At 41.0% G+C, this 14138-nt stretch overlaps 1 protein-coding gene across 2 annotated transcripts in view; it reads left to right on the top strand.

Annotated features, from left to right (window-relative positions):
- The first annotated feature begins 2420 nt into the window (after positions 1–2420).
- The window catches only part of phlpp2 (PH domain and leucine rich repeat protein phosphatase 2), a 50712-nt gene continuing 38994 nt past the window's right edge, over positions 2421–14138 (top strand). The window contains exons 1-3 of one of the 2 annotated variants that reach the window (XM_050047975.1): positions 2421–2734; positions 6363–6643; positions 12340–12473. In XM_050047975.1, coding sequence (XP_049903932.1) covers positions 2522–2734; positions 6363–6643; positions 12340–12473 — 628 coding nt within the window. In that variant the 5' untranslated portion in view covers positions 2421–2521. Of the gene's footprint in view, positions 2735–6359; positions 6644–12339; positions 12474–14138 lie in introns of both variants that reach the window. The other variant, XM_050047966.1, reaches the window with a different exon arrangement.

The raw sequence follows: 14138 nt of genomic DNA, 5'->3' as shown, positions 1-14138 counted from the left end.
CTTGGAAAATGTCTCCCTTTTTTAAGGTATTTCAACAGGGCACCTTTAAAAATTGTAAGAAGCAAAGGTGCAAAGTGCAGTAGGGTTATCTCTAGTAAAATCATCTTTAGAGTTAATAATATAATCCATGCTTTGGTATGCTTACTTGAGTTTTTTGGCACAAACTATATGTAAAATATCAACAAATGGCACAGTCATATAGCAGATTATGTCCATTGTGTAATGATTGATTGAGAAACTATATTAATTTGACCATGTGTTTTGTTGATTGATGGAAATATTTGCTTTTGTTGAGTGTTTTTAGTGTTTCATCAGTGTTAGCGCATTTTGCAAACCTGCACCTTTCAGTTTAGGCCTGAGTGAACAAATGTGCCCAAGCAAACGAGGAAAACTGTAAGCATCTAATAACATCACAAGAAAGCAGATTAAACTTTTAGCATGAAGGGCCCCTGTGGGAATACAACTTTATTTGTCTAACTGTGTGCAGTTACAGAGAGTGAGTTGGGACATATGAAAAGGCTTAGTATGATTAAGTGTCTGACATATATATTTTCTGACACAGTTAGACAAACATAGGGTAAACATGGTAAAAACATGAGTAATGGCTGAATTCCATTCAGCTGCTTCAGTTTCAGGGTCCTGATATTGTAAATGCTGCTGTCACACTGTCACGGCACACTGGGACACTTGAACAGAACAGAGCCGTCAGTGTTATTAATATCACCTACACTCCAATTTATCTGCTGTGAAGAATAGTCTACTGGTATTCCTTAATTAAGCTGAGAATTCTGAATTAAAGTTAATTATGAGCAGGTGTGTCTCTGGGAGTCCCTGACTCTTGATTAATCCACTTAGTTTATTGGACCATGGTTTGGAATACATAAATACAATAAAAGATGGAAATTGGAGGAAGTTATTTTTCATAATTTAAATACACATTACAGAAACATCTCCCATCTAAGATTAATATTAATTGACATTTTGAAGGTAAAAGAATTAGATTGTGAAACAGGGTCCCTCTACCAAACAGGGATATTGCAGGAGCCACTTTAAGCCCCCCACCAGTTCCCTTTATTTTGTGTTAGTGGTGCAATTCACAAAGCACATTTGCAATTAATCAAATTGTCACAGAATAATTGCTACTCAGTGAACCTTAGGGGCAGCTGAGGAGGTTAGTAGTCCACCATTGATGGTCCTCTGACAACAGACATACCCCTGCATTTTTGCCTGTGTGTCTTCAGTAGTTGAACCTCCCAAATTATTTACCCATTAAACAGGAGAATAGACATCCTCCAACATGATATTGGCTGCACTGTTAGCCCCACCAGAGCCAAGTGTAACAAAGGTAAGTAAAATAAATTAAGTGAAGTGCAAATTTGTAACTAAAATTCATGCTTATGCTAGCTATGTATTTTAGCTATATTAAAGCTAGCGTTACAGACATTAGCCATTAAATTAGCTAAAGCTAAATTAGCTAAATTAAATTAGCCAAGTCATGATGTTAATGTTGTTAATTGCTTAAGTTGTTTAATGAAACATATCTATGTGTAAAGGGATACAAAAAGAAGACTAAGATAATGAGTTTGAATGTAAGCCAATGGCTCTATGGTGTTAGCAAAAACAAACATAAAAGGTTTGTTTTGTAGCTAAACTAACATTAGCTAATTTAGCTAGCTAGCTAGCTACTTTGGCAGTTAGCTTAATGTTAGCTAACATTTCGCCTTAAAGAACTCGTTTAAATGATGACCCACAATTTAATTTCATAAAACTTTTATATCCTATATATTTTCTAAGAGGGCACTCTTCATTAAGGACTTTATTTTATTTATTTATTTTAATTTAATGCTTTATAATTCACCTGTAATCCAGAGGAGCTAATTTAGCTGCCATCACTTGGGTTGCCAGGTTGGAAAGAATCTGTTAGTTGGGTTGTTAATAAAGGTTGAGTTTTTCCACTTCCAGTGAGCTGACAGGTAAACTATTAAGTAATGTTAACTGTAAATCATTTGCCTTGGTAAGCCAAGTGTATTTAGAGAGGTTATGAGACTTATGAGAAAATATTTCTGAATGTTATTACATTAAGGCAATACCCAGTGATACCATGAAATATTATGAATAATATGATAATAATATGATAATATGAGATATTCATATAAACAGATACAATCCAAAAACTCGATGGGTTAAGGCTGTGAGTACCAAAAACACGCCCTCCAAGGACATATCGTGGTTTCTCATTGTGAGCTGCATCAAGTGGTAAAGGACTTTCCTTATGGTTAATGTAATACGCCTCTCCCCTCAGAAAGGGGCAGTGGCTGCTGAATAATAAATACCCTGAACCCGCCCATTTAATGTTTATTGATCAGCTCTCCAGCAGGCCTATCTGACAGCAGTCAGATTCAGTCTGGATATGGCGTCGCTGCACCGACACGGGATGAATTTTCACCTCTCCGTGGGAATTTGCCAGTCGCGCACCGGGACGGCACTTCTTGGTTTTTGTCGCTGTTAATAGGGATCATACATGGCGATGGAGGACGAGGATAATCACACAGCGGTCGTGGCGACTAACACCCAAACGGGCATCAAGAAAGGAGGTGATGTCGGAGATAACGGGGCTTGCATAGACAGGCAGCCGGACACGGTGGTACACCAAGCGGGGCTGAATCAGACTGCAGGTCGCGGCAGCCGCAGTGGTCCGGGAGCTCATGCTGCAACGGGGATCCGAGTGCTAAAGGCAAGTCATAACGAGAGGATTTATTTTCCTGTGGTGCAGGAGGTGATTCAAACAAAGTGCTCGGCAAATATCTCTATATTGTGTTACATGTCAAGGTTTTTCTTACATTGTAGCTGGTGATTCAAACAGGGCAAAGTGCACGAGAATAAAAACGCATCATTGTAATATTATGTAATGGCTGTGATATCCAGTGATTGATATTCTCTGGTTGATGATTGATCTGTGGATGATTGCCACTCAGTGAGGAATGTACCAGAGCCAATTAACATCCACAAACCACACGCACACATAACCCACGTACACACACTGTAGGCTGTAAGAGCTTTTATAGGAAGGCCCACTGCTGAACAGTTATTCTATGACATTTTAGGGAAAGACACATCATGTGTAATAACACACAAGTCCCTGAGGAAGCTGCTCACAAGGCAACGACAAACATACACACAGAATCTCAGCTGTGCCATTCAATTAATGTGTATGCATTACTCAGATATTGTATTTGAGGAGTGCACGTCAAAATCATAAAATAAGATAGGTCACCCTGTTAAAAAGTGCATAATACTGTAAGTAAAATGTTGATCTGTCCTCAGATTTGATTAAGTCCTATGATGTGTCTGCCAACAGATATTGTCTGCAGAACAATTCACCTATAATTAAGTTAGCATGTGTGGGCAATGCTTAGTCTTTTTTCATGCCTGTTAACATCAACATGAAATAGATAATCAAGTCTTTTTGAGTATCAGTAAGGAAATGCACCGGGGTGTGTTAATTAAATCAGGGGAAACATCTAAACCCTATCTTTCTGACTGGTTTGCTAAGATATGGGCATGGTTGTTGATTTGCTAAAGCACAGGATACAGTTTGTGTTACAGTTACATACTGTATCATCATGAAGTCTACAAGGGACAAACTAAAACTGAGCCAGGTCAGCCATCATTCATTGACAAATCTGTATTTCATTTCACATGCAGTATATTTATCTAATCCTTACTGACTCATGAGAGTTTGGCTGAATATGCATGCTCTTATTCAGCGCAGCCCTTTTTCACATTCACACAGCGACACATATCCCCACCTGGGAGCTGCCCAGTATATCTGTAGTCGACTGGAATGACCACTGAGTGATTCCACAGCAGCAAGCAGTGGTTCAGTGCTTCACTCAGACACACCTTGACAGTTGCTGATGAGGAAAGGGTATGGCAGCTCACTTTCACTGTGGACTCAGTTTTTTCAACAGGTGTGGAATTCAAACTAACCTCTCTATGGTTACATCCCCCCTCCCTAACCTCTGGATTAATACTGCTCCTGTAATGACCTATGTAAGGAGTGAAAGGTTTTTTTTGAGTTGGAAGTAGAAGTTTAATAAAATAATGTTAACTCAAGGTTCACTTTACTTAACTGAGCAAACTCAATTTGTTGATAAAGACTGTAAGAAGCAGTTAAAGGAGATAGAAATTTAGAAGATATGTTAAGAAGTATAAAAAAGTATGTCACAGCAGGAAAGGGCTGTGACATTTGCTTTGCCCAAAAGGTAGAAAACCTACAACTACCAGAATGCACCAAACGCTGCAGCTGGTGGGTGCCATAATGCCAGCTAGTCTGTTTTGACACAGGAAACAATATGGCGGCCGGCAGATAACAAGCCTTCTTAAATTACAATGAAATGGTAAACTGAAATATGTTTTTGACAATATTTAGGTGAAAAATAGTCAACACAGTGACAGAATCTTGGTTCACAATAGATCAGCACTGCTTAGTTTTACCATTTGATCTAATTTTTTTTTCAGCCTCTGTTTTAACAATATAGGAAACAGTATGTCCCCCACTTCCTGTTGACAAATTCTGGTATCACCAAGCCCACACTACAGCAGCCACTGTAACTGGTGGTCCAGCAGATCTTTCCTTTACTCACTGAGCTCTTCTTTTGACATTTTCCAGAGAGACCCTTGGTTTTATTCTGAGCTACTCTTCCTTAACACTCAGCAGCAAAATGTTTCAAGGCTTACTGGATGTCACAATTGAATGAGGTGAAGATGACAACATTTTCAAACAATATTGGTGACACCTTTAAGCCACCAAACTGGATGCTCTCCAGACTTGTGCTGTCATATCCTGCCTATGAATTATCTGAATAGATGTGAGGTCATAGTGCATCCTTGACAAACTCCACCTGTAGCAGAGGGTGTGTGTTTTTTGTGGGTCTCTATGAGTGTATGTACTGCAGAGCCTACATCCAGAGTCAGACCAGTGATTACATATCTTTACCTCTTGGACCAAGTGACATGTTGTAATGCCTTTGTTGTGCCCGTGAATGGTAGTCCATCAAGAGCAGCTTTATCATTTTAGCACTTAGTTATCATTAATCTCAAATTTAGATTTAATAGCATGATAGCGTAATTTTCAGGAAAGACATTAGGCTAGTGCACATCCGGCTAACATTACCACAAGTGATTAGGGTGAGAGCAAACAACAACAGCATGACATTCTGGTTCCTGTTAGTAATGCAATCACAGGGTCTACCCTCAGTAAGACAGGTAACATTGAAGAAAACATTTAAGATTACAGTCAATGCTGCTGCAACAGAGAGAAGCTGCTCGGGAGATGTAGAGTTCAGTAGAGTTGAGTCTACAAAGGAAAACACTTGCAAGTCTCCTTGGTGTAATGACTGGAATTACTAGCTACGTACTTGCTAATAACTCAATATTGATTACAGAACATTGATTACAGTGTAGGGGGAGGGGTGCTCCTTCATGACTACAAATACAACTGCACCAATTTCCAGCAGTGTCACCTTCACTTAAACTTGACAGCATAGTTCTCATTTCAGTTGTATACAGATAGAAAGGTGGGCCTCTACAGGACTGTTAAAGCATAGACTCTCATAGCATCAAGTGGATATCAGGAAAAGTGGTTGCAGTCAACTAAATGCTGCTAAAAAGAATTAACACATTTTGATGACCTTTTCATTAAAGGTATACTTGTAGGTTACTCTAATCTTATGGGGTACACGCCCATAAATGTGCCGAACACAGAAAACAAGAAGAAATTAAGAAAATACAGGAACACGGCAGAGTCTGTGCAGATAAATATACCGCAACACACTTTTAGTGGGTTGTAAGTGATGATTGAGAGAGTTTACTCCTGTATGAGTCCATACATTGTTTTTAGGAAAATCTTGCAGAGCATATCTGTAACAACAAGAAAATAAAAACTGGTCCATGCAACCAGGATGAAATCTGTATTGCCCTCCCTCTGTCTGAGGCTGTAGTTGAGCAGTCTGATGTCTCCATAGTTGAAATTTCTCTATTCCTTTTGTAGCATCTGGACACTTATACTCTTTCAGCATGTTTCATGTTTGTCCCAATTTTAGTTTGTTAACATTTTATGTTCCTGTACTGACCTAAAAAGCTCTAAAACCAGACTTCATGAGAGTTAGACCATTGAGATAGTCCAGTTGGTAACTATCAGCACAGATGTTGTGTTGTAGTAAGCCCATAGCACCTCTGGGAGAGTCAGCAGTACATTTTGGACCACCCTCATGTTATTTAGGCAGCCTGAGGCTGTTAAACATGCTGATATGGATCTGATGTCAATCTGTGTGTTAAAATGAATCTCTCTGTGTCAGCAGCGCAACATGAAGCGGAATGGGAGTCGTGGCTGTGTGACGAGAAAGACCAGATTTGGATCAAGAGAGCGGGACTGGTTAAAGGGGGACACCCAGCGTGGCTGTGTGTGTCTATATGGGGGGACAGTGGACCCCCAGCCACCTGCCTCTGGCCCACAGGCCTCCTCCACCCCTCAGACAGACCTGCAGTTGGTGCTCTGCTCCACCAGTACCACAGTGGAGGAACTGTGTGCTCAAAGAGATGGAAAGGGACTCTATGTTCAGCTGCATGGAGACCTAGTCAGGTAAATAAACACTAAGATGAGTCATCAGAGTTAAGTTATACCTTATAATTTTCATTTAGACAAATGTGTCCTTTGCGTTTGAGCCGTTTGGCCTAAAATATCCTAAAAGGTTTGGATGGCTGTTGAGAGACCAACTGTAGTTTGGAGGCCTTTGTTGGTCAGAGGTCATCTCAGGATATTCCAAATTCACTATGCTCCTTTTAGAGCAACACAGCGATGCGGTTTAAACCTGCCTCAGTCGCTCTGAATGGGTCAACACATGCATCCAACATCCAACAGCTGCGGTGCTTCATCAGTGCCTTCATTAGGTCTTGTCAGTACTGTAATGCTGTGCACGCCGAAGCATCACAGCTCACAGCTTTATGTATAATCACGTACGAACATGGAAATACAAGAAAGTGAAAGAAATAAATGACCTGAAGCTTAAAAAGATGCTTTGGGTTGCAGTTACGCGAGGATAGTGCAAGTGAAACACAAGATGTTGTACAACTGGTTTAGACCGTTGCATAGGTTAAAATGGAAAGATGCTTTGGGTTGCAGTTACGCGAGGATAGTGCAAGTGAAACACAAGATGTTGTACAACTGGTTTAGACCGTTGCATAGGTTAAAATGGAAGCACTTCTCCTCCATCAGACACACAAACACAGCTAAAATGGGTATAATGATGTACAGTAACAGCAACGGTAATAAAAGCAATTTAGAGGCAATGCAATTTTAAATAAATGTCCACATCTCTTCTTTACTTATATGATATAAAAACTATACCAGGCCTTGGGTTTTACTTGATATCCTGTCCATGAAAACCACACACAGACTGTCATCTTAATTAAGCTTGACTCAAAGCAAAGAAAGCAAACACAGCACTGAGGACCTGCTACAGTTTCTCCAACATCCCATACTCCCACAGCACCTCAGTCAGGATACCCTCAGGGAACATGATTGTACGCCTCTGTCAGCTCTATGAGACGTACGTATGCAGACAGAAATAGCAAATGACCCCTTGATTATCTGTGAAAGGATAAAACACTGGTTCACTGATCCGTGACCAGGAAGGAATCTGGGCTGTTCGTGGGAAAACTTATGTGTAGATATTAGACAGCAGAGTCTAAAAAAACCCCAGCTATAGCTTGAATCATGGAGGCATAGGGCATATTCTTTGTGAGCCTTACTGTCTGTTTAGATTTTTTTAACGATGTGGGATATTGAGATCTAATCTTACAAGACATGGGGTACCAGCAAAAATGCTAGTAGGCACATTTTTAGTGGAGAATCATAAATGACTGTGCTTGTAGTATTAACGGCTGGGAGATCATGCCACGGATGTGCTGCAGATATTGTGCTGGAATCATGACTGGAGGTTATTAATAACTTTATAGGCTGGTAGCCAGTGGTGTGATCAACAAACAGCATGTGAACCAACTTCATTATATCTATGCTGATTAAAGCTGTAGGCATTGTAGAGTAGTGCAGGCTGGTAATAAATGAAAGGCTTTTGGTAAGCCTGTGGATAGGCTGTGTTGGTTCAGTTTACATTCCTGCAGTACAGCCAGCGAGTACAACCAGGTGGATTTAAATGTAATATTAAAGTCCCCAAAACGGCATTGGCGACTTAAGAAAATCATGATTTCTGTTTATGTAGAGGGAAATTCCATTCCTCCAGAGAGACAGCACATACAGTAAAATCAAGTCAAGGTTGCATTAAATGCATTGAATTTAAATGAGCTAGGATTCCATTTATGTTTGAGCTTAAATGGGCTTCTAATCCTATGTTTTCCCTCCTTCATGTAAATCATTTTTAGGTACTCTATAGATAAATGTTCTATGTGTAATAGGTTTGATACCCGTGATTGATAATAGATGTGTGCACTGTATAAATGAATGACTGAAACATACAAAGCTGTCGACAGCGTTGAGACAAGCACTGAAGAAAGGTTTGTAAGAAAGGACATGATGGAAAGGATGGAAGCTTTTTTTAGTGATTTTCTTATTATAGCTTGTAGTAATGTGCTGCTTACAGGAAGACGTGGTCTGGGTTTTTTCCTGCTTAGGGAACATTGTATTTTCAGTCGGACAAACTCCCTTTTAAGATAAATTTACTGAGGCAATGGAGTTGATGGAAGACATCCATTCTTCCATTCATCCATTTTTGAGCCACTTATCCTGGTCAGGGTCACAGTGCCAACAGGGTGAGCAGAGCTGGCCGGTGTTCTTTTTCCCAGCAACAGGCTCTTCCTTGGGGATCCCTAAGTGCTCCCATGACAGATGAGATATGTAATCCCTCCGATATGTTCTGGGTATGCCCGGGGTTTCCTCCCAGTTTGTCATACCCAGGACACTTCCAAAAGGAGGCGCCCAGACTTCTCAACTGACTCCTCTGAGAGGAGTTAGCGGCTTGATATCATGGGCGTCCCAAAGCACTGAGCTCCTCACTCTCAAATGTTAAGTGAGGCCAGTCGCCCTGCAGAGAAATCTCATCTCGTCTGCTTGTATCTGCAATCTGCATGGTGAGAGACCAGACCAATTGCAATTCAAGCATACCCCTGTAATTGGTCCTGAAAGATCAGATAGAACCTCACACAGGATCAGGACACAGTGCTAGCTACAGGAGTCAGGTTAGGTGACTGCCCCTGTAGCTTGATCAGGCACAGGCCAATGAAGTGATGCAGGGCCATCTTGTGGGCTCACCACTGACAAGGTGAAGGGTAGAGGCTGGGTGAAAGTGCTGTTGGATAAGGGTTGGGGTTAGAACAGATTGGGCATTGTGAATGTGTGCAACAAAAAACAGCTGGTTGACGATGTTTTATTTGGTAATTACATGTTGCATTTCCTTTGAGTTCAAAACTTTAATCTGCAGTAACTGCAAGATTTTGGTTGAATATATGTTGGTCTGATATGTGGCTAAGATTAGCTTTCATAGACATGCACATCATAGCATTAAGCACCAACCAACCACCTACTGTAGCTGTCTTTTAGAAAACCATGTTTACCCACAAGTATTGTGATTTGGATTGAAAAGTGTAAGCTTTGCTCCATTATGGTCTGGTTATTGATTTTCACAGGAGGTACCTGCCAATACAGTGCAAGGATAGCAGCTAGTTAATACATTTACACAGTTGGGGATGCTCTGCTTCTTTTGCAAACAACAGCCTTCTTCTTTCAACACTTGGTCTCTATAGTAAGAAACTGAAAACCTTGCTAAATGATCTATGATTGCTGAGGCATCACATCTTCTGCCAGCTAATAAAATGTAAAACACACCCTCATGAAATTAAAACATACTTCTCCGATCCTCTTTGTTCTTTTAAACGGAGTCAGTTTTGGCGCACCCTGAAACACACACTGAAAATGGGTGTTTTCGTTTATTTTGGCTGATTAGACATCTACTCAGATTGATGTTGAGTGGAACAACGCTGGGAATTACTAGCACAAACTAATAATAAGTGGAAAGTTGTAAAGAAAGTGTCAATCAACCACTATCTGTACACACACACACAGTTCAGAGACGTATAATAAGCCAAATAAGTGAAAACACCTGTGTGAATACACATCATTGGTTCTGTAAAGCTCACCTGTCTCTGTTACATGGGCTACTGGGGTATGCCTACAGTAATCCCAGGGACACATTATCATAGTGTGCTGCATAATTTACCTTCCACCCTGAGGACGGATGAACCCGCTGGGTGGCATTTGACAGAGATTTAACAGCTTCTTGCTGCATTGCCCAAGGTTGGAGGATTTGCGAATAAATGAGGCATATCTGTGTTAAGTGTAAGCATCAGCGTGAATGGTCAACAGGGACTGTCAGTCGTCCTCCTCTCAGTGCTTGCTAGAAGCTACCTAAATCCTGCATTGACGTGTTGCAGCCACAGTTGTCTGAAATCAGATAACATGATCCAGCAAATCATATTGGCCAGTGATTGTCAGCTGGCGGCCCATGGGCCATATGCGGCCTGCAGAATATCAATCAATTAAAAAATGTGAGGAGGAAAAAAACGTTTTCCTGTTTTGAGGATATCTAGCATTTTTTTTCCTACTATAATTAAGCAACCTCGAAAACAACTCCACCTGTGAGTACTAGACATCATAATTCCATTTGCCAGCTTATTGTTAGCGAGGAGTAGTGATGCGTCAAAAAGTGACAAAGCAACATTCGGAGTAAGTTAGTAATAGCTGAACTTACAGAAACAATGCTGCAATAGTCCACCCTCCACTTGCTCTTCCTCTCTCTGTCACTTACTCTCTTTATCAAACTGTCCCAGTCAACTCAGTGGAGTGGATGGATTCAAGGGTCTGGACCCGGGCAAATATCGTCATGCAAGAATAGGGACAAACTCACAAACTCATAACTATTTCTATTTGAAAGCCCTGGCCCCCACAGTGTCTGCTTGAAAAGTTCTGGCCCTTGGACAAATATAGAAGAATATTGAAGAACCCTGATATAGGCTGACAGAAGGAAGTGGTCTTTGAATTGGGCATGGGTACTGATATTTGTTTGCCAACTGTGCCTAGGGCGTGTCAGTGATGTTTCAAAATGTAAGCATCTCTCTCATTTACTGTAAATGTTACTCTATTATTCAAGTTTTTTTCTGTCAGTCATCATGTGTACAGATACTGATGTATTTGTAAAAAGCTCGTATCAGCCATCCAAGCTTTACTAAGCTCGTCATCTTTATAGTATAACACCACAAATTGAAAATGCATTTGAAGTCATAAAAGTGGATGGCTCAGGCTATCAGTCAAAACAATTATCAGTAATGATAAGCTTTTCGGGAAATTAATGAGCATGAGTAAAACCCAGGACTTTGTTTGGCCTATTTCCAGCTGATCAGATTGGAAGCAAAAATGTGAGGTCCATCATGCAGCCAAACAGTAAGCATTCATGTGAAAGGCTGCTTGTATCAGACTGGGTAACGGATTTCAGGGCTGACATTCATCCTGTTAGGTATCAGTGGGAAGAGTCCTTAAAGTGATTACTTATAGACCGAGATGATTTCTTCAGTTTAAGTCAAAGGCAAAGTTAGAGGAAAAACAATTTGTAATTTCAACAGATTCATTTGGGTTTTACTTGAGAAAATAAGTATGAATATGTTCCTAGTTTAGTTCTTTTTACTAATCATAGTGAGAAATGCAGTTTTTCCAATTATGTGAAATATCCTGAGGGGTGCAAATGCAATGCAGTGATTACTCATTTATCTACTGTTGTGCAGACCCAAACTATTGAAGTTGCAGAAGCAGTACCAATCACTTTTTGGGATTATGCACAAGTGCATTTTTCCAGTTTCTGGTTTGGTACGTTTGTGGTTCCAAATGACCACCCAAAGCTCCGTCAAACCTCTCTGGGCATTTCTTATTTTAACAAAACTCCACCAAACACCAAAAAAAAACAGCACTTACCACCACAGGAACCACGGTTCAGTTCGTGGCAGTGGTGCTTTCAGCTGGGCCAGGTCATCTGCCATTAAAGCTTTTAAAATTTGTAGTGCTGTATATTCATATTTGATGTGCTGTATATTTATACCTTTGGAGTTTTTCTCTCAGGGGTTAGAGTCTCTCTAGACTAGAGAAAACAGTCCACCTTTAGTTTGATGTTAACACTTCAACGTATGTGTCCCACCCTTATACTTAGCGAAAGACACTGGTGTAACTAATTTGTGGCGGGCATTGTTACACCACTTCTCCTGTCTTTTGTCCTGTAGGAGGCTGGACCCCTCTGAGCGTCCACTCCAGATGGTGTTCGACTACCTGGCAGCAATGGGCTATGCAGAGCCTGTACGAGTGCAGCAAGAAGCAGCCAACTCAGACCTCAGCTGTTTGATCCGTTTCTACAGTGGTGAGTACTGACCCGCAGGGGCCATCATCCCCAATCTTCACTATCTGGTTCAGCTCAGTGGGATCTGGCAGGAGGAAAACTGACCTGAAGGCCTAAACACAGGCTACAGCAGGTCAAACTCTCCAAAACAGTTTTATCACATCTGCTTTTGATCTTGTGTCTGTGTGTACATTAAAGCGTGTGTGCTCGCAGCAAGGACAGAGTCAAGCCAGTTGTTGTTTGAGGCTCCCAGAGAGTGATGCGTTTCTGAAGCTGTCTCTAGTATTCAGCGTAGCCTGGGTAACACAAACACACGCCCACCATGGCCTCATGATAAGTGACTGACCATCCGTCATCCTGTGATGATTCTCCATCCCCATGTGGGCTGCCTTTCACCTGCTGCTGTCAACATGCTCCCATGAACCCAGGACTGAAGTGACTAAGTGTCCCTGTGTCAGTGTGATCTATTAATGCAGTGGCAGAATGGATGAGGAATTTGTATACCTGCATGTGTCTTAATACAGCTCACATAAACCCACAGAGCTCTCCCCGTTTCAGTCTGCGCATTGTTCTAATGATACTCTTACAGTAGCAGCATTAAGGGATTTGCCATTAAGGGTAAATGGTGAATGATGTTCTGTAATGCGTTTCCACTTGATAAACCGACTGATGTTCCTGCTGAGTCAGTGGAACTCCTTATGTTTGGGGTCTGAACTGCTCACATGCTGCAGTGCCAGAGGAACAGAAAGACTGAGCAAAACACAGCATCTAAAGGGCTCACATGTAATTCCTCCCACATCAAGTACACAACCCTCCCTACATTGAAATGCAGTGCTGCCACACTGAATAAGAATTTAAGCTAAACACAAATCTCAACAGCTTTGTATTGAAATTCTCTGGTCTGACTCATGAGGAGACTTTAAAATTTCTAACTGACTGTGAAGACTTAGCAACAGATTTAGACGAGAGCATGCAAACTTCACACAGAAAGGCCACATAACATCTTTGATTTAATTGTGAGAGTTCTGAGACATTTTTTATACTTAGTTTAGAAGCATAGAATTTTAATCCTAGACTTTTGTGTATCATGCCGTCCTGTTTTATCTGTTATAAACACACTACACAGCAGAGTCGTGCATGCATCAGATTGTCAAGAACATCTAATGAACTGAAACGGCTATGTGCAATACCCAGCCACCGGCGCATAGGACCAATTAGTTCTGCGACCTGACCTGCCGACACAAGGTCCACGTCCCACCCTGAAACCACAAATCTTATAATAACCATGGGTTGTTCCAATAATTTGGTTCGGCAGCAAGTTCAGAGTTATTGTTTTGGGTCATTTCATACATGTGGAACTAAGATAATATATTGTAAAATGAAGGTAATGCAGGAAATACAGTTTAAAGCATTTTATGCTTATTCTCATAATATTGAGATGCACATCTCCACAGTTAACGTGCCTGTTAGTAACACACCTGATTGAAGCGGCTCTCATATTCCAGCTGTTGCACGTGAGAGAGCCGACACACGGTCAGCAGTCAGAGGATTAAAACATTGAAACTTTGATTTGATTTGATTTATTTATTTAGCACAATTGAACTAGACAACTGTGCAAGGGGGGATCGAAGCCCATGCGGGCTTGTACAGAGTTCCACCCCTAGCCATAATCACAAGCAAATGACA

Source organism: Epinephelus moara, chromosome 1 (assembly GCF_006386435.1).
Source record: "Epinephelus moara isolate mb chromosome 1, YSFRI_EMoa_1.0, whole genome shotgun sequence".
In the NCBI taxonomy this organism is placed as follows: Eukaryota; Metazoa; Chordata; class Actinopteri; order Perciformes; family Serranidae; genus Epinephelus; species Epinephelus moara.
The sequence above is the reverse complement of the archived record's forward strand: the minus strand, read 5'-3'. Positions and strand labels throughout refer to the sequence as shown.